Source organism: Gouania willdenowi, chromosome 12 (genome assembly GCF_900634775.1).
Source record: "Gouania willdenowi chromosome 12, fGouWil2.1, whole genome shotgun sequence".
NCBI classification, from domain to species: Eukaryota; Metazoa; Chordata; class Actinopteri; order Blenniiformes; family Gobiesocidae; genus Gouania; species Gouania willdenowi.
Window position 1 is genome coordinate 10477665 of NC_041055.1, and position 25949 is coordinate 10503613.

The 25949-nt window shown below is 39.0% G+C and overlaps 1 protein-coding gene across 2 annotated transcripts; it reads right to left on the reverse strand.

Moving 5' to 3' along the window:
- Positions 1–3986: 3986 nt before the first annotated feature.
- On the reverse strand, positions 3987–24819 carry LOC114472803 (golgin subfamily A member 6-like protein 22). 2 transcript variants are annotated; one of them, XM_028462051.1, is made up of 6 exons: positions 24680–24819; positions 19045–19186; positions 16107–16548; positions 14873–15115; positions 14556–14782; positions 3987–7616 (listed from the first exon to the last, which is right to left on the reverse strand). In XM_028462051.1, the coding sequence occupies exons 2-6, from the start codon at positions 19176–19178 to the stop codon at positions 5036–5038; spliced, it is 3627 nt and encodes a 1208-aa protein (XP_028317852.1). In that variant the 5' UTR covers positions 19179–19186; positions 24680–24819; the 3' UTR covers positions 3987–5035. The 2 variants fall into 2 exon arrangements, with proteins under 2 accessions (XP_028317852.1, XP_028317853.1); XM_028462052.1 differs by having other exon boundaries at positions 24684–24814.
- Between the last annotated feature and the right edge of the window lie 1130 nt (positions 24820–25949).

Genomic DNA, 25949 nt, shown 5'->3' on the forward strand with positions numbered 1-25949 from the left:
GGAGTGTGTAATTCTGTACAATAACAAAACGTTCGGTGTTCTGTTATAAGTGCTTAAAACTCAGATTTCATTTGGTTGTCCCTACTTAATTATGCTTTCATAAAAATAGGAATCTGAATTAAAACTCAATTTGTCTGACTTAAATAGTTCTGTTTCCAATAAAAAATGCACACATCTATGCCTTTAATATGAACTCATCTGAAGCACGTTTTCTTTAAAAAAAGATGTATTTGAAAAAGCACCAATTACCATTTATCAACCTGATCTGGGATGGTATCAACATGTAAGTAGTTTTGATTGAATACCTTCCCAAAAAGAATATTATTTGTGATTAAAGTTTGGTTTTTATTAGTCAACAAAAGTATCAATGTCTAATTTTTTTATTTATTTTTTATTTTTTTTTATTTTATTTTATTTATTTTTTTTTTTTGATTTTGATTTTTTGAGCAATTTACATTTTACATTCCTACAACATTCACATTCACATTATTCTGTTACAGTAGCTCAAAAAGGGAATAGGCTGAAGCCAAAAGCTTATATACGCCTATCCCGTAATCAATATAATAAAAGGTTACATTTCCTGGTGATATTGCACAATCCGCTTATATTCTAAATAATAATTAAAAAGGAAGAAAAAAAATTTTTTTTTTCTTAGAGTACTTTATCCATACAGTACTTTCACAGTTTTACTATACTCTTGCGTAAACAAAAATAGTGGTTACATTTTCCATCCGAAGAAATAATCAAGCAACATAATGATATCCATAACCAGGCGCATGTACAGCTTCTGCATCATGCAACTGTTTACGTAGCAAATAGAATTTAAATCCTTTCATCGGCACTATATTCAAGTAAAACTTTTTCTTTATACTTTTTCTTGAATTTGAAAAGAGTTGGGCACTGCTTAAGATCTTCCTCTAACCTGTATAATGTATTTAGATTTTTTCATACTCTAGTTGTCACTTAAGAAATTGTCGACAAATAACTCAGCCAGACATCTAATTCAGATGTATTTATTTATTCAGAGCCCTGTTTAGACATTAGTCAAGCCTAAAGTGCAAGAGTGCAGTGTCAAATTAAATCACTTCACAGGATTGAGACTGAAAAATGAAATATAATCTAGTTAGTTTCAAATCAAACAGTATTTCTGAATGAATAAATATCTCGCAAATTTATTAAAAGTTGCAGTTTGTAAAATTGCAAAAGAACAAGCATCAGTACACAAACACTGAAGACTAAACTCTGCATTGTTTCTCATTTCATCACTGAACACAACATTCACAATGCCAGTCTAACCTTTCTAACAAAGATCTTCATTAAAGTGCTGCCAACACACCCATTCGCCATACTTAGCATTTCACCAGTTTCACCATTAACCTTTGAAAATGTTAATGTTGAGACAAATCAATCATTCATATGTTGTTTGTCTATCTCCCACAGACTGAGAATAACGTGTTTTAAAAACACACGTTTTACATTCCAGGGTTATACACACAGATGAGCATTTCTGTTTGACGTAAAGGAAATAAAAAATAATGAAATGTGAAGAACTGCAAATGGAAACAAAAGTTTCATATCCTGGATGATAATTCCTAGTTCATGATATCTTTTGGCACATGTACAATTATAATCCTCTTTTGATCATTTATATTTACTCCCTGGATTTTTTTCTCATTCATTTATTATTATTAGGGATGTAACGATTCACTCAACTCCCGATACGATTCGATTCATGATACTGGGTTCACGATACGATTCTCTCACGATTTATTTTACAAAATGAGACTGTAGACAAATGATGATTGAAAAATATTCCTTTATTTTTTGGGGGGGGAAATACTGTACTATTTTCCTTTTATTTTTCATTGTCAAAAGAATCCCTTGATAAACTATTCAAAATAATGCAATTTAACTAAAAATAAATCTTGAATTAAATAAATAAAGGGATAATACAAATGAAGAAGAAGCTTATTAAATTAAATTCTGGTTCTATAATAAACAATGCAAAACTGCATAATAGTTATTTTTCTTTTTAAAAGTGCAACTGAAAATGTATTTTGTGCCTTAACGATTGGACTTTAAAAAAAAAAAAAAAAGTCATTGCCCTGTATTTAAGTCAGATATTTGTTTGAACCAGCAGAGGGCGCTGGTAACCCAGTGGTCGGTTGGCATGCAGCTAATCAAGCAGTGAAGAAGAGATGCTATGCTAGCAGACAGAGCTAATAGAATAACGTGACTTTTACAGATATTCATGTAATATTGCAGATATTCTTTCGGTGCTGAAGGGGTAAGGAATCATTTATGAACATGTTTAAGAGTAGAAGGCAGCCAGAAAGAAAGTATTAGCAGACTCCGCCCGCCTCCTACACTGCTGGTTAAAAAAAAGTACTGCGATTCAATTTTCAGAAGCTCGATATCAATCGTGATACCTATGAATCGATTTTTAACTGCCTTACGATTAATCGTTACATCCCTAATTATTATTATTATTATTGTTATTATTATTACTATATTGCTGCTGTTTTTCAACCACCAAAACAAATTCCTTGTATTGTGAAAACTCTACTTGGCAATAAAACTTTTTCTGATTCGGATTCTGGAAAAAACTTTTTCCTGATTTATGTGAAACTCTGTCATGTATACTCTATGAATAACTATTGTAACATATAAAACCTTACACACATTTTTGGGTGAAAGAGAAAGTGTAGTAACACAATCTACCCTGATAGCACACATACATCTCGCCAAAGTTGGCACGATGAATGAAGTTTCATCGGCGAGAGAGCGTTTGCTCATTGGGCAGACGTCGCGGAGACATCGGCGTTTGGCCGATGTTTGGACAATGGATTAGAAATGCTCAGCGCGGCCTCTCTACAGCTTATGTTAACCTTTATTTAGCTTGGATCATTCAATTAGTATAAATATCTCCATATTCATAGTTGAGTATTTCTGATAGGAATATGGCAATATCACAACAACAACAAAAAAATCAATATACTACCACTAAATAGCTTATTACGTGTGGACAAAATAAAGAGAGGCACAGTTCATGATCACAAATGTATTTTCAGCAGCATAGCCAAAAGAGCCCCGGCACAAAAACAGCTTCATGGAAGTGACATTTTACAGTTCTACAATTTTATAAGTGGTATCACAGATTTTGGGGGAAAAAACACAGAAAATGACGCATTAGGAGTAGAATACCGACATCAGTGAGACGTATGTGTGTGCTATCTGGGTACATGCAGCATTGAGTTACGAGAAAACCAGTTCTCATTGAGATCATTTGAGCTGATTTCTTTACAACAAATCCATACTGGAACATATTCATACCTTCATTAGAGCATTGACAGATTTGTTCTAGTAAAAAATACATTTTACTTCCACAAAGTTCAGCCAAAAACAGCTGTGGGTTTATTTGTGCTTGTGAACTAATAACATTACCAGTAGAGTCCAGCAGAGGGAAGCTTTGTCCTTTGTGAAAGAATTCCATGAGAATACCTATGTGAGCCATTATCAATGAGTGTAGCTAGAAGACTGTATATTAACCTATAACAAACATTTTTAAAGCTGCCAACAAGATGGAGTGTACTTCAGTGAAATATTTAAATTGCATGGGACAAGAACCTTAAAGCAGAGAGAGAAGAAGGACAACCCCATGTGAGGAACTGTCAGCATTTAATAAGCTACCGTTTTTTATGGTTTCTGTTACGGAGCTGCTCGTTATTGATGAACTATGACTCAGATCACACGGTGTGGATATGATTTGCAGCAATCAAAAGCAAAAAGAAAAACAAGGTGAAGGTAAAGCAAGTCAGTGACTCAATCACTCAGTTCTCCTCACTTTGTTCCTGCAGGGAAAGCTTAGTCTGCCCTTCACGCTGAATCCTGCTCATTCCGGTGAGTTTGCTCTAACATCCACACACGCCTGCTGCTATTCACAGTTTTTACCATTTGCATATTAGCTGTTTTTAATGTTTTATGAGGTTTTCTTTACTTTACATGCGGTGCAGCTGTCAGTCAAGTCTCTGCGGTTGCCGTACAAGCTCGCAATACAACACAAAATGAAGAATCCCACAACACAAAACGCCCTGAGAGCTGACAACACAACACAAAACGACTAATGCCACAACGCACCACAAAACGAACAAATACAAACTCCACAACACAACACAAAAATACACAACACAATCTATGAAGAAGAGTGATGGAAAGGATCAGGATCGGGCACTGACACCAATGTTGACGTCACTCTTCTTTGTGGATTTTTTCATGTACCTCCGTTATCGCCACTCTTCTTCGTGGATTTTCACTGGACTGCTTTCATGTTGTGTTGTGAGCATTCGTGGTGTGAGCGTTCCTGTTGTGTTGTGGTGTGAGCTTTCACGGCCACCGTAGCTCTCTGTCAGAGGTGGGAATTTGATTGGTAACACATCAAGATCTTCCAAAACAGTCAAAGTAGAATCAGCTTTCCTGATCCGCTCTAGACCGGCCCAACAAAGCAGACTTTCCAGGCGACGGAATCCTACAACAGTTAACAGTTGCCGGTGTGAATGCTCTGTAAATCTCACTTTTTCCAATCTGTTGTAGGTCTTGTCTGAGTAAAGTGCGTAGGTTCTCCCTGAGAACTCCAGGTGTAGCTTCCACACATGCACACAAAGTCACCAACATAGGGAGTAAAAACCGATGTGCTGGTCACGTTACACACCCTTATTGAAACATAAAAGCTTGATTTAATCAGTCATTTTTAGTCAAGTCGACGTCTGTCTTCTTTCACTTAAAGGTCACTCACGCTCTGATTAAGTGTTCTGGTTGACTTTCACCAGCGGTGGTATCAGGCAGTGGTGGCCTAATGGTTAAGGAAGAGGGCTTATAACTGGAGGGTTGCTGGTTTGAATTCAGCTTGAGCAAGTCCCCTAAACTGCTTCCAGGACAAAGGAAAAAAAACCTGCTAGCATTTGCTTCTGAAGTCGAACCAGCTTTTATAACTTGCAACTATCTTAAGTGTATTGCGTTGGCCACAGGTGAGAATATTTTAGGTCTCCTTTTCCTCCTCATCCTCCTCCTCCTCCTCCTCATCTTCATCCCTCTCCTCTTCATTTTTGTCCATCTCTTTACAATTATTCATTTTCCAGCTTTGAGTCCATTCCCGGTCAGGAACTCCATCCTCTTTGTGGATCAGTCTGTCTTGTCTTTGGCTTCGGTCTTTAATGGAGAAACAAACCACTGTGTCGTCCTCCATCTTTTTCCAGCGACATATTCTCCATGATTCCCTCCAAGCCTGCCACTCCTCTTTCATTTCATCAAACTCCTCCTCCTCTGCTTGGTCTCCTCCCCTGTGAGCTACAGCTAGCATCCATGACTGCTTCCAGGTATCAAAGGATACGTAGAGTTTATGGAACTGAAGATGGAGCGGGACATTTGGTTTGCATTTTGATCGTTTGCGTAACCTTTTTCCACCTCTTTCCCCTTCCTCTGCATATTTCCCAGGAATATCTTCTTCATTTTTATCTTCAGTCATTGGCAAATGTTCTTTATTCTTTTGTCGAATACTTTTTTTCACACTCTTCCTTTTAATGCGGTCCTCTTGTTTCTCTTGTAGGTCATCTTTTGCAACGTCACCCACTTCATTAGTATCTTCTTCCTCTTCTCCCTGGTCTTGATGACCTTCCATCTCATCCTGGATTTCTTCTGTTTCCTCCTCTTCTTCTTCCTCATTGCAATGCGGGTTGTTTTCCTGTTTCTCATGTATTTCATGATCCTCATTTTTATTCAAGTCTTCATCACCCTCAGCTTCTTCTTCCTCATTTTTCTCCTGGTCAGTAATTTCATTTGGTTTGTGCTCTTTCTCTGTTTCTTCTTCCTCATCCTCATCTGCTTCTTCTTCTTCCTCATCCTCATCTTCTTCTTCCTGATTATTTTGAACGCCTGCCTGCCCTTCCTCAGTTTCCTCTTCCTCCAGGTCTTTTTCTTCTCCTCCATTAATGGCTTTTCTATCACTATTTTTAAAGTGTTTATTCACTCCTTTCTCTGATTCCTTCTCTCTTTCCTCCATGTTTTGGTCCTCCCCTTCCTCTTCACTCTCCTCTTCTTCTTCCTGGCTTTTGTCTCCTTCAACCTCTTCCCCTTTAATGTAATTTTGTTTGGATTCATTTAGGTCATTCACTTCTGCTTCTTTCCCTCCCTCCTCCTGGTCTTGGTCCTCCTCTTCCATTTCTTCCTCATCTTGTTCCTGGTCTTTGCATTTTTCCTCCTCATCCTCTTCTTTCTTTTCCTCCTGTCCTTTTTCCTTTCGATGTTGTTTATTGTTGAATGCCTCTCTATTCATCCTACAATCAAGAAATTTCTCATTTTCTATCTTATTCACTTTTTTAGCCTCGTCTACCTCTTCTTCCTCACTTTCCTCTTCTTCCTCACTGTCCTCTTGTTCCTTAGCATTTTCTTCTTCCTCTGTGTTCTTTTCTTCACAAGTGTCTTCTTCTTCCTGGTCTTTGTCCATCACATTCTTCTCTACTGCATCTTTCTTCCGAGCCTTATCTTTCCCACCATTTGATTCTTTCTCAATTGCACAGTTCTCATCAACACCATCTTCAGCATCCATGAAGTCAACCACCTCTTCCTCCTGTTCTTCTTCTGCATCATCAATTTCATTCACATCTTTAAAGTCTTCATCTTCCTCTGCTGTTTCCCTATTGGCGTTACTCTGTTGTAATATTTTGCTTACTGTTTTGTCTTTATTTTTAATGTTTTCATCTTCTCCATTCTCACCTTCATTCTCCCACTTTGTGTCTGCTTTTTTATTCTTCTCTTCTTCATCCCTCTGATCTTTGTCTTCTTCCTCAGCATTTACTTCACTTTGCTCACCTTCATTTTCACTTCCCTCAGTGTCCTCTCCATCCTCATCTTCCTCTTTCTCCTCATCTTCACTACTGAGTCTCTCACTGAGCTTTAGCTTGTTTTTTCTGTCTTCCTCCTCATCCACCTTACTAATGGCACTTTCTCTCTTGTTGCTGTCTTTATGTTCTTCCTCTTCCTTGTCACCATCCTCTTCTTCCTCTGTTTCATCTATGTCTTCAATGTTTTCCTCTTCATCATCCTCTTGATCTAACACTTCCTCCTCAATACTTTGGTCATCTGCGTTTGCCTTGTCTTTGTCAGCAGAGCTCCTATGGCAATCAGATTCTTCACTGTCTTCCTCCTCCTCTTCATCTACTCCCTCGTCCTCCTCATCTTCAGTATCCTCCTCTCCCACCTTCTTATTAAATTCTCTGCTAACTCTCTCCCTAAGAATGGCTCTGACTTCCTTCTCTACTTCTTTCTCATCTTTATTTTCATCTAATGTTTCTGCTTCTTCTTCCTCATCCACTCCCTCGTCCTCTTCATCTAGTTCTTGGTCCTCTCCTTCTTCATCTTCAGTGTCATCTAATATTTCTACCAACTCCTCCTCCTCCTCTAGCTGGTCATATTCTTTAGGAGTCTTCCAGGCATCCATCAACTCAGTTTCATTGATGATATCCTCATCAAGCTCTTCAGTGAGAAGGTGGTGTATCACATTATGTCTGCTCTGCAGCATCTCACAGTGTCGATGATGAGACTCCAATGAGGCGCTGCACCACCTGTGAAGAAAACAGTTAAAATGTTAAGACATCAAGAAATGAAGAGAGAACGTTGTCAGCTCTCCTTCGGCCTCTCTCGTCAGGCAGGTTTTTCGGTGACACTTTACTTGAAGTTTTATACATAAAGCTGACATTATGTTGTCATTATTACGACTTGACACCTGTCATTAGCATGAATAAGGTGTCGTGAAGGCTGTCATTAAAGCTGATATCCGGAGTTTCTGAGAAACGTCTCAATGTCCCGCCCTAAACAGTCTCACTTCCTCCTACTGCCTCTGCCAATCTACCAGAAGCCACGCCTCTACTTTTCTGCACGCGCAGCGCGGAACATAATAAGGTCACATCGGGTCGCATATGTCTATGGGTCACGTTTTTGCATTTCAGCCTTAAGTGTTGTTTGTTGTCCTAACCCACGCACAGAGTTTGCAGGGAAAACTTAAAGTTTTGATTTAAGTTTTCCCAAATTTATTCGAAAAAATAAATTTGTTAATATAATGTACATAATTTACAAATATGTAAGTGGCAAAAACACAGTGAGTAGAAAATCATAAAAACGGTGATATAAAATTCAAAGGTTCACAAACTAAAACCAAGTAAAAAAGTTTTAAAGGACCAACAGAGTAACGACATTTGACTCTCCTGCTTCCTGTAGCAGCTCTACAACATGGAGGACACCGCGGGTGTTCCAAAGACTGATAAGTCTGTTGTTTGTAGTGATGCACTGAGAAAACAAGTTGACTGGAACAGAGAACGAACAAACCCTGCGCTTAGTGCGTGCTTATCTGGATACAAAGCGGTGGATTGAGCGGTGCTGTTCCAATCTACTCTGCCCCCCTGACAAAATCGGCATCCACTGGCCGCCGGGAGTGCGCATGCATTCATCGTTCCGCAATTTTTTGGAGTCAACATTATCAATTATGTTAGTAATTATTTTTGCATTATTTTATATATTAGACACATTGTGGTTGGCAAGACGTTCTCTATATTTAATTCTTTTTTTTTGCCCCCCCTGGCTAGAATCTCAAACTCCTATGCCCCAACCCTTTGTTACCTCAATCCCTAACCCTAACCTTAACCCAACTAGATCCCTCCACCTAACCCAAAAATGACAACATAGCTCCATAGTAAGTAATTCCACCTGTGATCATTAAAGTATGTCTGATTCTGATTCTGACCTTGATGGCAACATTCTCACCATATGAAAGTTTTTGTACTGAGCACTACATACTGGAGGCAGCACCACCAAATACCAATACACTGGGATTAAAATGTGGATTTGAATCGGATTAAATATTGTTGGCCTAGGAATCTTCAAAGGTACTGTATGGTAGTGGAGTAAATGTTAACTCATTCAGTGCCAGCCATTTTCAGATTTTCTACCCCCCTCAGTGCCAGCCGTTTTTGAGCATTTTGACTGATTTTTAAAGACCCACAGAATATTTTCTACTATGACTATCTGAAATCACCATGACACCAGATTCTGAAAGATTGAAGCCTCTACTTTCATCAAAAAATTAAGAATTTGTTTCTGGCTCGTTTCCTTCTTTTGTAATCAGCCGTTGAATAGAGCAAGTTTTACACAAATCTTTAGTTTCAGAGCAAAAAGCTGAGAAAAAAGCCTTTTTGTAAAAAACCCTGTCAGTGACTTTAAAGCTATTTTTTTTTTTTTTTTTGCTTTAGTGACAACTCTAACATCTGAACGTTGTTTCCTTGGTTTTATCTCATCATCGCAACATTATCAATAATCCACTCAGGTCCACACATGTTCTGTGTTAGTTTGTGGGGCTGTGAGCTGCTGGTTACTTCACAATATCACTCTGTAGCGCCATAATCTCACTTGTTCCTGCTTCTCCTCCTCAGATAATGGTAGTATCAGTGGCTAATCTCTCATCTAAAAGTGTACTGCTGACATCTTCAGGGCACAGTTGGTCACTACATCACCCCACAGCTTAGATATTGATGAGGGACCTCCGCCAGGGTGATTTCTAGTGATCCCCGTGAAAAAACACAAATGACGAGTTATCTCGTCAATGGCACTGAGTGAGTTAAGGAGGCAAGCTTGTTATCGGGGGTCACCGGTTCGAATACAAGGGCCATCACTGTGGGATATTGAGCAAGTCCCTTAACCCTACTTGCTCGTGTTGTACGTCGCTTTGGATAAAATCATCTGCTTAAATGAAATTGCAATCTTGTACTGTATGATTGAAGTATGCGACTGTTGATCTCTGTTTAAAAGATCCCAAACGGACCTTTAAAATTTTGCAGGAGTGCCTTGATGGATGGATGGAGGTTAGTGTATTGTTTTAAATCTGTTTTATTTTCTGTAAAACTTTCTATCAGCTGTAATTAAGATGCAGCATGACACGAAGAATGTTCTTAGCGTGAGAAAATAGTCCTCACCACTAAAACATTGTGCTGCTCTGTCAAAGGCATGATTGAAGTATCATATTACTGTGTCACCATGGAGGGCAGGTTATTATTATCTTGAAAAATGTCAACCTGTATGTGTCAAAAATAATTATGGTACATTCAGTATGTAGTCTTGTCAGAGACAGGCATATTGAAGTGTACCAAGCACCATCAAGAACACCAACCACACTTGTTACAATAGAAATGATGGTAACACTTTACTTACTTATACATAAAGGCTGACATTATGCTGTCATTACTACGACATGACACCTGTCATTAGTGTGTCGTTTGCTACCCCAACCCTAAAGTTTTGTTACCCTAACCCTATACCTACCTAACCCTAACTCCTAACCCTAACTAACCCCACTAGATCCTTCCACCCAGAGCTTAACTTGTGCCGAGTTCTGGCGGAGCAAATTCCGGCACCTCCCAAATTTCAACCAGCACTTATTTGATTGGATCAGGCACCTTGTTTATTTTATTTATTTTTTTTATTTTCCCCTGCATCTCATTTGCTTTTAGGTGTTTTGATTAAATTTTGAAGTATTATATTTGGATAGCTGTGTCTTTGATTGAGTTGAAATCACTGAAGATGTCATTGTACACGCAAAATTGAATGTAAAAACTGAGCGCGAGTGAGGAAGAGAGAGCAAAGTCAGGCCACAGCCACGCTACGTCTGAAGTGTGATTTTCCAAAAAAAATTGTGTCTTGTCAGCTTGGAAAACAGTAGAAAATGGCTAAAAAAAAGGCAGTTGGGTTTAAAAAAATTTTTTGAGCCAATAAGTGAAGCTAAGCCTTAGGTAAAGAAGTCCAAGTTTTTTTTCTGTGGAAATCGCGAAGCAGCAGCAGCAGCAGCAGCAGCAGCATGGCAGCATTTAGTGTAGCGAGTAGCAGCACCTGTAGAAAAGACACGGGAGCAGAACTATCCAGTGGACATAAGGAGGACTCAGGGACAGACAGAAGAAAAGGAGAAAGGCACTGAGATTGAGATTGAGACCAGGGCAGTTTGGACAAAGGCTCAGTTCAACGCCAAGATGAGCTGCTACTCTTGGCTTATGAAAGACAAGACAGGCCTCGGCAGTGAAATATGTGAAAAAGTTGCAAGAATACAAAGTTATCCTTCTCTTTCAGAAATAAAAGGTAAGCACACTTTATATTTTCATTTTCTGCTGTGCTGCGGATTCATTGGATTGGAGTTATGGTATGGGTGCAAACGTTAAAAGTGGCGCTGTCCTTGGTGCTGAAACATTACAGATTTTGACAGCTGTCATTCAGAGTGAGAGACGAATGTGCTCCGTAACGGGCGATTGTCCGTGCTTGTTTAACACTGATTAATTATTCTTTTATTAAACATTTAGGTTATTGGATGATTGTGTTCACGTGATATTATTTGTCCACTTAGATGCCAAAAGGCGCTTTTAAAAATGTTGTATTTTTGTCTTTCTCTTACTGCCGGAACAACTCGCGGCAGGTGTTCCAGGACCTGATAATTTACAAATTAAGCACTGCTTCCACCTAACCCAAAAAATGCCAACATAGCTCCAAAGGTGTCATAATTTAGCAAACACCACTTCATGACAGCCTTCATGGCACCTTATCAGACAGAACCCACTTTGTTCATGTTAATAATCTCTACTCAGTGCACGTCAGAGTTAATCATGGAGTTCCACAAGGGTCAGTTTTGGGAGCAATACTCTTTGCATTATATATGCTTCCACTTGGTAACATTATCAGGGAACATAATATAAATTTCCATTGGATGATACACAGCTTTATCTCTGAATGAAATCAAATGAACTTTATCAGCTATTAAAATTCCAGGCCTGTCTTAAAGACATCCCATCCTGGATGAGCCGTAACTTTCTCCTTCTTAACCAGGATAAAACTGAAGTAATTTTATTTGGTCCAAAACACCTCAGAGAGAAATTATCAGAGCAAATAGTGTCTCTGGATGGCATTACTCTGTCATCCAGCACTACAGTCAAAAACTTATCTTTGATACTGACTTATCTTTTAACTCTCATATTTAACAAATCACAAGGACAGCCTTCTCCCACCTCCATAATATCTCTAAAATCATGAATATCTTGGCCCAGAGTGATGCTGAAAAACTAACCCGTGTATTTGTTACATCTAGACTAGATTATTGTAACTCCCTACTGTCAGGATGTCCTAGTAACTCACTAAAAAGTCTCCAGTTAATCCAGAATGCTGCAGCTAGAATACTAACAGGTACTAACAGGAGAGAGCATATTTCTTCAGTATTGGCTTCCCTTCATTGGCTTCTGGTAAAATCTAGAATAGAGTTTAAAATCCTCCTGTTAGCATACAAAGCTCTACATGATCAAGCTTCTGTGTATCTTAAAGACCTGTTAGTGCCCTATCGTCTGGGCGGAACACTCCGCTCTCAGTCTGCTGGTCTTCTGGACGTTCCTGTGTCTAGAAGTAGAACAGGAGGCAGAGCGTTCAGCTACCAAGTTCCTCGCTTTTGGAACCAGCTCCCAGTCTTAGTACGGGAGGCTGCTACTCTCTCCACCTTCAAGGCTAAACTCAAAACCTGCTTATTTGCTAAAGCATACCGTATAATAGCAATAACCTAAACACTAGGAACAAAGCACTAAACCTAAAAAAAAGAACTAAAAACTAAGATTATATAGTAGAACACCAACATTATATTCAAACACGATCCACCACCTACACATAACTCTAATGGGCTGCAATGGGATGATGTCCAGTCAGACACAGTTGTGCCAGGTTGTAAACAACCTCCCACTTTTGTCCCTCGTTCCATAACCCATCATACTGCTCACACTGCATCACACCATTTACACCAGTGACAGCAGTCAGGGTAGGCAAGGTAGGCAGTGCCTATTCAAGGGTGAATTGTTATTGTTATTTGTTTTAATTATAATATAATTGTAAATTATTTATTTTTTCATTTCCAATAGCCTACAGTACCTATAAGTTTGAAAGTCTCCCGCCACACTTTGTGCATTTCATAGCCGAAATTACTAAACAGCGCTATTTCAATAAACAATAAAAACAATAGAAACAATAAAAAAAACTTTTTTTTAGGAAAAACGACAGCTTTTAAAAGATGGGAGACCAACACCTGAGCTACCAGACCTTCAGCAAAGGTAAGGTCAGAAAATGTTTCATACTTTTCACAGTGAATGGTACAAAAGGAAGGATTGGCTTTGTGGATGAGCCTTACTGAGGCTGTTCCGAGTTGTTGTTGTTGTCATTTTCTCCGTGTTTCTGTGTTTCCAACACAAACAACGGATGCGCTGCCGTTTCATGAGATATTTCTTTTTTGGAGAGTATGGAGGCTATATTAAATAATAGTTTATGTTTCTTTAATGGTGTTTATGGTGTTGATTTTGTTAGATGGCTAAATACTTGTTCATGTGGATCTTGTTGGGTTTTTTCTTTCTTATTATGAATTTTATATTTTGATAAGCGCATTGAGATGACTTTGTTGTAAATTGCTTTATACAGAGAAAGTTGAATTGAATTGAATTAACACTTGCCAGCAGAAACATATGAAATTGTTATTGGTGGTCTCAATTTGAAACATGCCTACCCAACCCTAGGGCTCACGGCGCGTCACTGATTTACACTGATGTCCACTCCATATATCAATACGTGCGACCAGTACAAGACAAAACCTCATCTGTAGTGGTAGCATTTCCAAGCATGGAGGATGCCGCAAGACGTTTAATGTTAACCCAACCACTAGGAACCAGTGTATCATAGTGTATCATGTTTTTCCGGCAGTCTGTGCCTTCTCCTCGCCCTCTGTTCTGTTTTCTGTTTCAGATGTCTTGATTCTGGGGCTGGTGGCTCAACTAGTTTGGAACACTCGGATGGACTGATCAATGATTCGAGGCTCAACTTGTATGGGACAGTCGGATTGACTATCCTTCCATCCTATTTTGTCGGCAGTCATCAGTCAAAGCGGATGGCTGCCACCTCTGGACCTGGTTCTGCTGAAGATTACTTCCTATAAAAAAGAGGGTGTTTTTCTTCCCACTGTTACTAAATGCTTGTTCATGTGGATCTTGTTGGGTTCTTTCTGTCTTACTATGGACTTTATTTAATTTTTAATTTTTTTGGTTAAGCGCTTTGAGATGACCTTGTTGTAAGTTGTGCTATATAAATAAAGTCAAAGTGAATTGAATTGAATTATTCATGCTAATGACAGATAATAAGAGCGTAATGTCAGCCTTGTGTTTAAAACTTCAAGTAAAGTAATCCCGAAACGGTTATGCATGAAGACATCTGCTGTTTATGTAGGACAAAGTATGGAAAATACTTATTTGATATTTGATCTATGTGGCTTTAAAGCCAAGATCTGCATGAAAAAATAACATCCATCTATCTTCAAACAGTCCTCAGGGTAAACTCTGAAACAATCAACAGTCCATGACAGGGCTTACACACAGGGTTAAAGACAACAGCCACACATTTCTATTCCCCACTCAATGTGTAGCATCAACAATGTAGTGCACAGACCACGATCTTACCTGTTCAGCTGTCTGAAGCTCCAGCAACTAGCCCAACTGTTTTTATATTCCTGGTTGTCGTCAGGAGGGGCTGCAGATACCAACCAGGATGTGCCCCATCCTGGCACCTGCACATCATTAATCCTTACAGCTGTGGAGTAAGTGCTGGAGGAGCATGTATTTAGCATTTCCTCATCCGTTTCCCATTCTGACAGTCTCCAAGCTTCCTCCCAGTCTTCAGGCTCATCCTGTTTAAAAAATGACAACACACAAAAACTCTAGTTTTCTTCAAATGTCCTGAAACACAGAGCACCAGCAGTTCTTGTAACAATCCCCACCTGCTCCTGAAGCTGTTGTATTTCCTCATACTTGTCGCTGACAGGTTGATGATAGACATCCCAGGTACAATCCCAGTCTTTTTTCTGCTGTCTGAAGGGAAAATTCATGATTTTCCAAGTACCAGCCCAGACTGGAAGGGAATATTTTCCTAACTCCACTTTGCAATTCAGATCTCTTTTGAACAAGATCTCCCACTGGAACAGTTCTGTCTCTGAGCACTCCGACTGAGCCGGGCTCTTCACCTGAAAACAATGACCCTGTCTTATTCTAACAGTGGAACAAAGCCATATGAAATATTCTATGCTGGTTCCAGTATAGCAGAGCTGCACACATGCAGACACACATTAGTCCAAAAATGAAGACACATTTATACAACTGCCTCACTCAAACCAAGTGTTTTATGTCCAAAGAGTTGTAATTTTACTTTTTACTAGATTGTCTGAAATATTGTACAAGCTGTGTTGGTGATGTGCTAGGTGTTGCCAGCTCCTTGCAAAAGCCTTTCCTCCAAAATGTAATTGAAATGGTTCCTCCACTTGTATTGCGATGGCCACAGAGAAGAGTGCAAACCTATATTTCTATCTAACTACAAGCTGAGATGTGGTGTGCAATTCATCTTTGAGAACTGCAATGATATAATAATGATAGAAAGTCTAAACCTGCAAAAAGGTGGTTGTTTGGTCCTGGGACAAAGGCCCACTGGACATATGAATTATAACCGTAGAGCAGAGCTGCCAGGAAACACGTGTTCATAACCAACTACCTTTTATTTTACATCAGTCTTTAACGCACATCACAGCAGACTCTTATCAGTCAATGCCAGAACTTCTTCCATCAGGCATCACACAACGATCACGGCACATATTAACAGTGCTGACGCAATAGAGTATACTGAGCCCAGGGCAGAAATGCAACAATGCTAAATATAAAATTAACAAAATAACCCAGTATTATGCTAGCTAATTATGCCCACTATACAGACATAGCAGTGGGCACTTGTCCCTTTTCAAAATTTCGGGGTGAGCAATTGTTGCTCACAACAATCGGTTGTTCTTGGTTGTTCACCAACTGAAATTGTATAATTTTAAATAACCAGAGGTAAATCATGTGTTGAAGCTGTTAAGTGCAGCCCTACCTCATGTCTCTCTGTCTCACTGAGTCAATACACATTTCAATGGATAATGCATGGAGGAGTTTAGCTGTAGCCAGGACATAATAATTCTGCATTTGTACCTGTTTCCAAGAGCGATTCCATTTATAAGCAGGCACCATCCAGGGTTCCAACTCACAACTCGCTTTGTACTTAATGTTTTTCATTAGCTCTATGCTCGTGAAGCCCAGGAACCTGGACTTCAACTCTTTGGCTTTCAGGTACAGATACTTTGGTGGCTTCAGACTCTTCCAGGACTCCCTCCAACACAAACCGAACACATCCACCTCCACTTTACGCTTTGGCCTGTGGAGTTTGAATGAGGCTGACCTCCGAGGTGGAGCCTTAGAAGGTGGAGGCTCAGCCTTGGGTTTAGGAGGAGGTGGGGGGACGATTTTGAATCGGATTTTGGGTTTGCTGCTTTCTGCTTCGTCACTAGTCATCTTCCTGAAGTCAGACATTTCACCCTTGTCCTTGTCTCCATTGGCAACAAGCGACCAGTGGTAGTTCCACTTTGAGAAAAGTCTGTAAATAAAAATATGGGGGAAAAAAAATCAAGGAAACTTATTCAGCCTTTTAAAGGAGCATTGGGCAGGATTTGTGAAAAAATAACTGTTCATTTTAAGTCTTTTAATGTTATTGGGGGATGAAGCGCTCACAACAAAAGAGAATGAGCTCACACCCATTTCTCCCTATTGCCTTGAACAGATTGTGCGATACATTTTGTACTGCTGTTCCAGGCACATATTTCCCGCGCAGTTCAGCAGACGCGATGTCAAGTGACGCTGATGGTGACATCAAATGACACTAGTGCACGTTCTTGATGGCTTGGAGAGGCGGCCAATACCGGAAATAAAAAAAGAATGAGAAGAAGACAGCTTGGAGACGGAAAGAAGACAAGCGTGGTTTGGTTCCACAGATTAATGCAGAGGTATGTGCACAGGTCTTGCAGTAAACGGTCACGTGAACGACGATTGAATAAATAACTGTGTCACAGTGGGAGTGCAGATCAGTCCACAGTTTTTTGTTAGAGTCCGACCAAACAGTGAAAACCTAATTTTTTTTCTTAAAGCTGTGGCTGCTGCAGCAGGAAAGGAAGAAAGCTGCGTGCAAATGACACTATGTGACCGAACACGACCACCAATTATAATAACTGTCCGAATCCGACCCATCTGGTGCCGTCGGGTCCCGTCGTACTTTGGTCGAGTATCCATCCTCTAGTTAGAGTATCTACTCAGCTGTGCTCCTGTCCTAAAGAGTTGATGTGCGCTCCCGCAGTGGCTTGGCTGATGACTGCAGTTACACTAACCACCGTGGTGTCACTATGGAGTTTGATTTCTAGCTCCTGCCCTATGCTCCTTTAACAGAGATTTGTTAACATATGTTAGTATTTTGGTTGGTTTAATATCACAGGTAATAAGAACTACCTTACATTTATAGACGCATGCACAGTTTCTGTATCCTGGGGTCTGTGGGGCTTACCTGCATTCTCTCTTTGACCACCTGCAGTGTGTCTATCCTCCACTAACCTCTTTATCCTTTTATTTCCTCCCTCACTCAGGTGTAACTGTACACTCTTTTTTTACATCTTCCGCCTGATAAATAATATGCAACATAATAAATGTATTTATTTTTTGCAAGTAAAAACATGCAAGAGGGGTTGTGAAATGATTGCACTACATGTAGTGTCAACTAAAGATGTCAAAAGCCAACCTAGCAGGTAACGAAAAGTTAAAAAGTTGAAAAATAAATTATTTTTATCACAAAAAACAAATTTCCCGTTACTTGTAGTAACATTTTATAAATATATATATATTAAATATAACTAATAATGCACTGTTCAGTACACTGTATAGTGAATCAGAGCAGGTTTAAATTATTGTTTTTTTAATTGAAACTTTTGTTTCCAAAATATGCCTGAGATATGGCCATGGATGCTCTGACAGAGTAACTTTGTCCTTTTCAGGGTTCAAATAATGCTCCTATTATACGTGATTCACCTCTCACTGATTAGCTCTTGTACTGACAAGTGTGATCTTTCAAGGTGTGACAGTAGGAAAGGTCAAGTTAAAGCTAGGGTAGGCGATTTTCTCTAAATACACTTTTTAAGTTTTTGGTTGAAATTGTCTTTAAGTCCTGACAGAAATTAAGATCTTATGTGCACTGAAAAAGTAGCTGTGAGCATGCATGTGAGTGAGACGGAGCACAGTGGGGAGGGGGGAGGGGGTAAAGGCGGAGTCGTCGGGGAAGCTACATTCAAAATCATGCTAGCTTCTGAAAATCGCCTACCCTACCTTTAAAGGAGAATCAAACCTAAGCAATGAAAAAACGTGACAAAAATATATCGTAATCTAGTCCAAATAATACTCAAGTAAAGTACAGATACTACAGTGCCTTAGTAAAGTAACTTTGTTACTGTACATCACTGGATCTATACTGTCAAATTATTTAGACAAATCAATACAAAACCTTGCAGAGTTATTATTTTTTTCCTTATATATCCTTATCTCAGCGGAGAGATGAATCCCTCGTCACAAGCTCTTTATAGATTCTTAGCCATATCTGAATTGTCAGAGATCACTATCATAAGCGGTCTGTGAACAGGGTATCTTTAAAATGATTAGTAGCAGATTGAGAACAGAACAAGAAAGGAAAGCTTTAAGGTACGCTGGCTTCTTTTCATGGAACAATGTTAAAAGTGAAAAATCTCATCACTGTAGGAAAAAGAAAAGCTTGATTAAAAGAACAGTAAAGGGTTTGACTGCCTTCAAATGTCTTGTTCCTTTTTACTTTCTGATAGTTAATTTTGCTTGTGAAACCAAATGTCTTTGAGGTCTTGAATAAAGGAATAATCATGACACATTGATATCTACTTGAGTCGTTAAAAGCAAAGATATCAAACTATGTTTCTTTAAAAACAGGAAATGCCTAAATGTGTATTTTAACCAAAGAGATGAAATGTACAATTTTACTAAAATCCAGTTTTTCCATACAATAGACAAATAAACAATAAATACTCACAATTTAAGGGAACTTTTCTCTTTCCACTCGGCCTCTTGTTTGCACTGGTCTGTCACACTCTTGGCTTTCTGCTCCCACTGGTCTCTCAGACGGCCATTGCCGAACGACCTTCGTTCTTCCTTTTTTGACATCATCCTTTTCCCTATGAGACACACAAACTCAAGTACTGGTCGTGGCATGACTCAGCGCTACTGTACATCTTGAAAAGCTACAGCAATCAATTTCATGTGAATCAGTGTGTAAATGTATTGGATTGACTGGCGTCCTTTCTGGTATACCCACCTTGTGCCTGATGTCCGTAGACAGATAAAAAAAGTAGAAATCAAAGCTGCTTGGGATGGTCATTTTTTATCAGATAAAGACATAGTGTAGGTCTCATAGATCAATAGACCATAGATCATTTGCTCAAAAACAAGATGTAAAAGGTTGAAATTATCACTTTAAAGTTTATTTTCATCTCCACTGTTTGTTGACATTATCAAAAAAGTTTAGAGCATTGTATTGTGGGAAGTGGAGTCTTGTAGACAGATGCATAAAAGTGTTAGTACTTCATTTTTTTCTGTGATTTATTGTGTTTACCCCCAAAAACCCTGCTGAATGTTTATTTTGGGGCTTATCCAACCAATATTGTCTCATGGAGTGAAATGATATCATGAGTAATACCAGCAACAAACAAGAGCCAAAATGGCATCAAGTGAATCACTGCTTTGTTTGGAAAAGAAACACAGGAGGCTATAAACAGTGTTTCCTCACTAAAAGTCTTATGTCTGAAAAGTGTGTGATAACATAACAGATGATTTCTTATCCCAATGCATCCTCTGTTTTTTAAAGTAGTACTTTGAGCTACTTGCTTTTGCAAAAAAATAAAACGAAATACAATTTATGAATATCGACCTTGAGAAAGAGGTGAAACGTTTTGCATCAGCTGTGAGTGCTGAGTCTTATTGAGTAATGACCACTGCACTGTGACACCAGACATACAGAGCTGTGCTATAATTACACTCAGCTCAGACATGTGGACTAACAACAACAAGAAAACACCTCCATGCTCACAAGCAGGGAGGCTTGAAATACACTGAAAACAACTATAGATAGCACCCTTTTCACTAAAAACAGTGAAAGTTTTTGAATAGTACTTTATTTGGAATGTACACAGAGAGATTACAAAAAGTTCACAGCTATGAATTAATCCATGTCTGTCTTTGTAGCTTAGCAGTGTCTGAGTTATTAAACGAGGCTTACGTCAATAAACAAGAATGTCATAAAATTAGAAAATGAGATCAGGCTTCCTACAGAACCTCCAGTCCTGATATAGTATCATATTAGAGACATGCTCATCAGGAGCTAAGATGATGCATCAATCATCCTTCCATTCGTCAACAGCCCGATCAGAAACCCAAGTACATCCTGGATGAACAGACTTTTAAAGCCTAACTCAAACAGACACACTTTAACAACTTCAGTAAGTTTTAGAAAATTCCGTTTGAGCAGTGTGTAGAGTACACCAAGAAAATAATAAGCTCTAAGGGAGAACATACAAACTTTGGACAGTGAGACAAAGTGTAACTACCAAAGATACAAACCCACAACCTCTCATTCTCAAAGAAGAATTGCTTGGTGAGGACCAATCATTTTCCAAATCAACTTTCAAGAGTTTTCCTGAGGTGTATTCCATAAAGGAGGGTTAACAAACTCTGAGTCTATCCATAAACTCTGGGTCAACATACCCAGCGATGGGAAACTCTGGGTATCTGATTCCATTACAGCTGGTATGAAGTGGGTCAATAAACCCTGAGTATGTAAACCTTGGGTTACTTAGGTGCATGCGAGCGATAAAAAGCCATCATCAATTGATCAGAGATTTACTCAAGCTGCCATGACAACCAAATGGAAGAGAGTGATTAATTCACCCTAATGGGTGAAATAAGCCAGTGTTTGAGGAATATGAGCCTGTTCTAAAGGTGCGTTCAGTCTTCAGTGACTATAGTGGCTTAAATCACCTGTGATATTCACATTATTTGGTCGCTTAATCACTTTATTGCTTCAGTGACGTGACAAGCGGGGAATAATATGAATAAAATGTGTCTGAGGAGACGTGACAGCAGCAAATTATGACTGCATAGAGAGCCCTCCTATTACACTGGCTATGAAGACAGTGACTGCCGCTTGATATCGAATCAATTATATTGATTTTTTAATATAATATTGTCGCCAGAGTCATCTCGACGTCCTAAAACATGTCATAATAAAACACTGAAGCGGGACGCGAACCCGCGACCCACCACTTCCACGTGCAGCATCACAATTCACTGCGCCATCATAACTTCAAAGATACATTATCCACAGGTTTGTATACAGGGAACTTTACTACAGACGTCAGTAGATGTTTTAATGCAGATCAACCTCTCAGTGTCTTTCACGTAATGCTCTGTATCCACAATGTTATAAAGAAAACTACAGTTTGCACAAAAAAAAAAAAGAAAAACGTAAAGTAAAGTAACACAACATTAGTGATGATGTGAGCACGTCTGTGGTGTGTGATGTTGATGTGTTTCACAGAAAAGTGTTAAGGTATATTAAAGTGTTCAGAAATGGTGTTCAGGTGGGCGGAGCCAGGTAGAAACCCAGGGTTTCTTTGATAAAACCTGCCAGCGACCAGGGTAACATACTCAGAGAAGAACATACCTCGCGTTTATTAATGGGATACTCAGAGTTTCCCTCATTTGAGCCCGAACATACTCAGAGTTTGAACATAACCCATGACCTCAGTTCATAAGTTTGTTTGGACTTACTTTACTGGTAAATTTTGTTTACTGAAGATTTTTGTGAATGAATTCAATCCTATTTTGTAAATCTACGCTGGTGTTCACGCCTTTGCTGTTTGGTCCCTGACTCTGTGGCAAATCGCTTTCATATTTTCTGGAACAGTCCCTCTGTGGCTCCATCTTAGCAAAGTGTAACAGGGTCCTTAAGGCAGTTTTAAGAGGAATTTTCCCTTTGATTTTAAAATAATGTAGCTTTGTTATTTAGATCATTTAAATTGTGGCAGAAGTGATAAATACTTGTTAAGGGTGTTGTTAATGGCCATGTAAGAACACATTGACAAGAAAATAGTAAAAATAACCAATAAAAGGTAAATGACAAACCTCCACTAAGCGCCAAATATCAACTTTGTCAGATATTGGCAGTTATCTGGATCAGTGATCCTGATCATGGCACCATGATCATTCACAAAAATGCTTGTAAGAAATTTCTATCCCCAATAATAACAATACGGTAGGTCCAAATGTATGGGCACCCCCATTCCCTTTTTGAAAAATCCAGATCGGATCTGAAAGAAACTTGATAAGGTAAATGGAGAACAAAAAGATACACCAGTTGGGTATTGATACATCACACTGGTTTGATCACATCCTTCATTGATCAATAAGCCTTTTCACACTCTTGCTCTGGTTTAGTTCTTCCGCATTAGGCCAAAGGTCAAGAGGGATATACGCGCCATGGCTGACGGTGTAGGAAGCGAATCTGACAGAGATTTAGATTATTTTACCCGTGGTATCGGTCTCCAAGGCAGAAAGATTGAGTGAGCTGCTAAAGCTAATGCTGCACACAAGCTAAAAATTAAGTTTTTTCCTGGCTTTTCAAACTGTTGCAGCTGATAGCATTACTCCAGTTCACTTATCGACCTGTCCATCCTTTAGGAATGAGAATGGAATGAACCGGTTCCCAGTATTCCAATTCCTGGGAATCGTTTGTTTGCTTGCCTGTCTTATCGGTTCCTCTCACGTCACAAATACGCAACGATAAACTCCTCCAGGTCCTGTATATTGTGTTTATGCTAGCACCAAGTGAAGCTCCTTCCACCACATAGTTGTTTTCTGTCCACTGCGGAGAATCCACTTCCTCCACCGCAGCTGTGCTGTTCTCCGTGCTGTGTTTGTAGAGTCTCTGTTGCTACGCTACTCACTTCCAGGTTCTGTACACTCGCGCTATAGTTGCTTCTTGCACAGACTTTTCTTCCGAAAACAACAAACTTCTGCAAGAACACACACCTCGTCGCCAGTTTATGTTGTCATAACAAGTAATCAGACACGGGATACGGACTGATACTGATCGTTGTCTTTAGTTTACTCTTTCACACTGGTTCGCGCACGCGCGGCTGATGATGTCTCATGTAACAACGGGGACGGCGTCTCTGAAGGTCCATTTATTGAAATGTAAACAAAGGCTAAACTAAAGCTTTACCGTTTAAATACATAACAATAAGTGCAGCTGTACTTTTGATTAATATGTTGTTTGTTTTAGAATCAAGTTGTTCAAGTTCAAACGGAGCACTGTAAATGTTCTCAAATGTTTGTAACCAAAACGTGTCATGTGTTGTAATAATAATAATAACAATAATAATAATAATAATCCATCAATTTTATATAGTGCTTTTGTACATATTATTATCCAGTAAAAACAATTTATACCTGGTGGATTAAAAGAGAGCTGATATCCCTGCAGGAAAATAAAGAGACAAAGATAATATAATAAAGAGTTAAAGCAAACAAATCCATTTGTATTATTTAATTCCCTCACCCTATGAGAATCAATAACAGAATCGGTAAAGAATCAAATCGATAAGCAGTATCGATAACGGAATCGGAATTGCTAAATTCTTATCAATTCCCATCCCTACCATCCTTGTGCACTTCCTTCAAATTTGTAAATTGAATAAAAATAATAGCTTAATAAAAATAATCATGGACCTGGTTAGTGAATGGTGTACCTCGTGAATTTACCTTTTCAAAGTGAGAACTCATACTGTCCTTTTCACACTCGGAAATCTCGTTTGTCCCACCAATAATAACAATAATACATTTTATTTACAAGCGCTTTTCAAAAACTCTAAAACACTTTGCAGTTGCTAAAACAACTACACAAGTATTAAAAAAACCCAACAACAATAAAGTAAATACAGAAAATACATAATCAAAAGTTAAAAAAGCTTGGGAGAAGAGTGTGGAAACAGAGGAGGCCTGTCGCTTTGATACGGCTTCTCCCATCGGTTTAATAAAAGTGGTCGGATACGGGCATCATTCCCGGGTAGAGTCCGAATCCGCCCACTGGAGACGCAGGTAGTCTGCGTTTTTATTCACGAGGGGTGGAAGCGAGGTAAGCGCCCTTGCTAAGCTGCTCCCATCGGTTTTTAAAAGTGCTGAAATCGGCATCAGCAGAAAACCCTGGACACCTGCTCGAGTCCGAATATGAGTAATATTAATATATATAAACACTTAAAACATTAACAATCTCTGGAATAACATTACAAACGCTCTTAGGTTGGAAATATCAACAGAGTGGACGAGCTTGTTTACATTTATATCCCTCTCAACTTATGACCCCCCCCCCCCAGGTCGTGCATGTGCAGTTCCAGAGTGTGAAAAGGCTTATTGACTTAAATACCTGTGCAGCCAAGCAAACGGCCAATCCATTGGCATTGTGTTCAGGAAACTAGATCGATGAGTAATTAAAGAGGTAAACAGTTTATTGTAACTCCCTCTAGTTTACCAAAGGTTTTATATTGTAATCTGCCTCTTTATCCAAACTGCCTGATGTAGCATACAATAATAATTTATAATCAAATGAATCTCACCTGCCTGTGGGTGATTCCTGCACCAACACTGATCCAAGTCTCTCTGAATGAGAGAGGAAGTAACACTTTGTCTGTCTGCTCGTCAGTCCTCTGGAGGTTTCTGCCGTAAACCTTTACCCGCTTACACTCAAGAAATGTGCTCTGAGGAACCCCCCCCCCCCCCCCCACCACCTGCTATTTTTACATCGTGACTCAACAGAACCAGAGATGCTGGCCTAAATTTAGTGTTAGGGTGAGGCAGTGTTAAACAAGCATGAAAAACAACAAATGACTGTGACTGACCTCAAATGGTTAAAATCACATGTGAAATGGTTCAAAACCAGGCTGCTTCCACATCACTCTCACTGATTGGAACACATTCATTAGTCTGACGAAAGGCCCGAGCCATGGCTCCTCGTGCCTGGCAACTAGGGTGAGTATGTTGGTGAAAAACAAATGATTACCTCTTTAGAAACCTGATCAAATTCTCTCTTCAATTTAATTTTTCTTTAAATACATTAGACAAAAACAAGGTGTCTGCAAATTCTTCAAAGCACAACATGCAAAAATCTCAAATCCTGACAAATTTGTTCCAACTACATTTATGCAAAAAATAAATGCGTATTTAAGTCACTGATAAGTCCAGAATTGTTTTAAATATATTAAAATAAGATGTTTATTTGTCAGGTGAATGAGGACAAAAGTTTTCACATGTGTCTGACACATAAGGCCCTAGAAAAGATTGCCAAGTTGACAGAACAATCAGTGAGCTAACGCTAAATGTCTGAAGTCAAATTACCACATGAATCAGTGTTAGATTCGACTGGTCTTGATGGAAAATCCGGAGTCCGGCTAGTCCAAGACAAGACAAGACAAGACAATCAATCAATCATTATTTTTGGGGTTATTCACTATAAAGTTTCACTTACCCCTCCTCTTTTGTTATCCAGCTTTGGGTTCGCACAGGTACACCAACACGTGCAATATGTGTTAAGCACATTGTAAAAATATCATCATGCTAAATCAATTGTACCAATCAAATTAGGAAAAGTCATGAAATATGAAGCAAATATAAAATATGAAAAAAAAAAATCACCATATTTTTTTGAATGATTAATACTGAATGGGGTCAAATTACCATCAGGCTAATAAGGGCGAAGATACATTTCAACTATTTCCTGATTTAAACTGAGCCAATAAAAGCTTTGTGGGTTAGGGTTAAGTTTTTCGTGTTTCCTGAAAAACGTAGTTAGGCGATTATTTTAACAGGGTGACGATATATTGGGCTTGT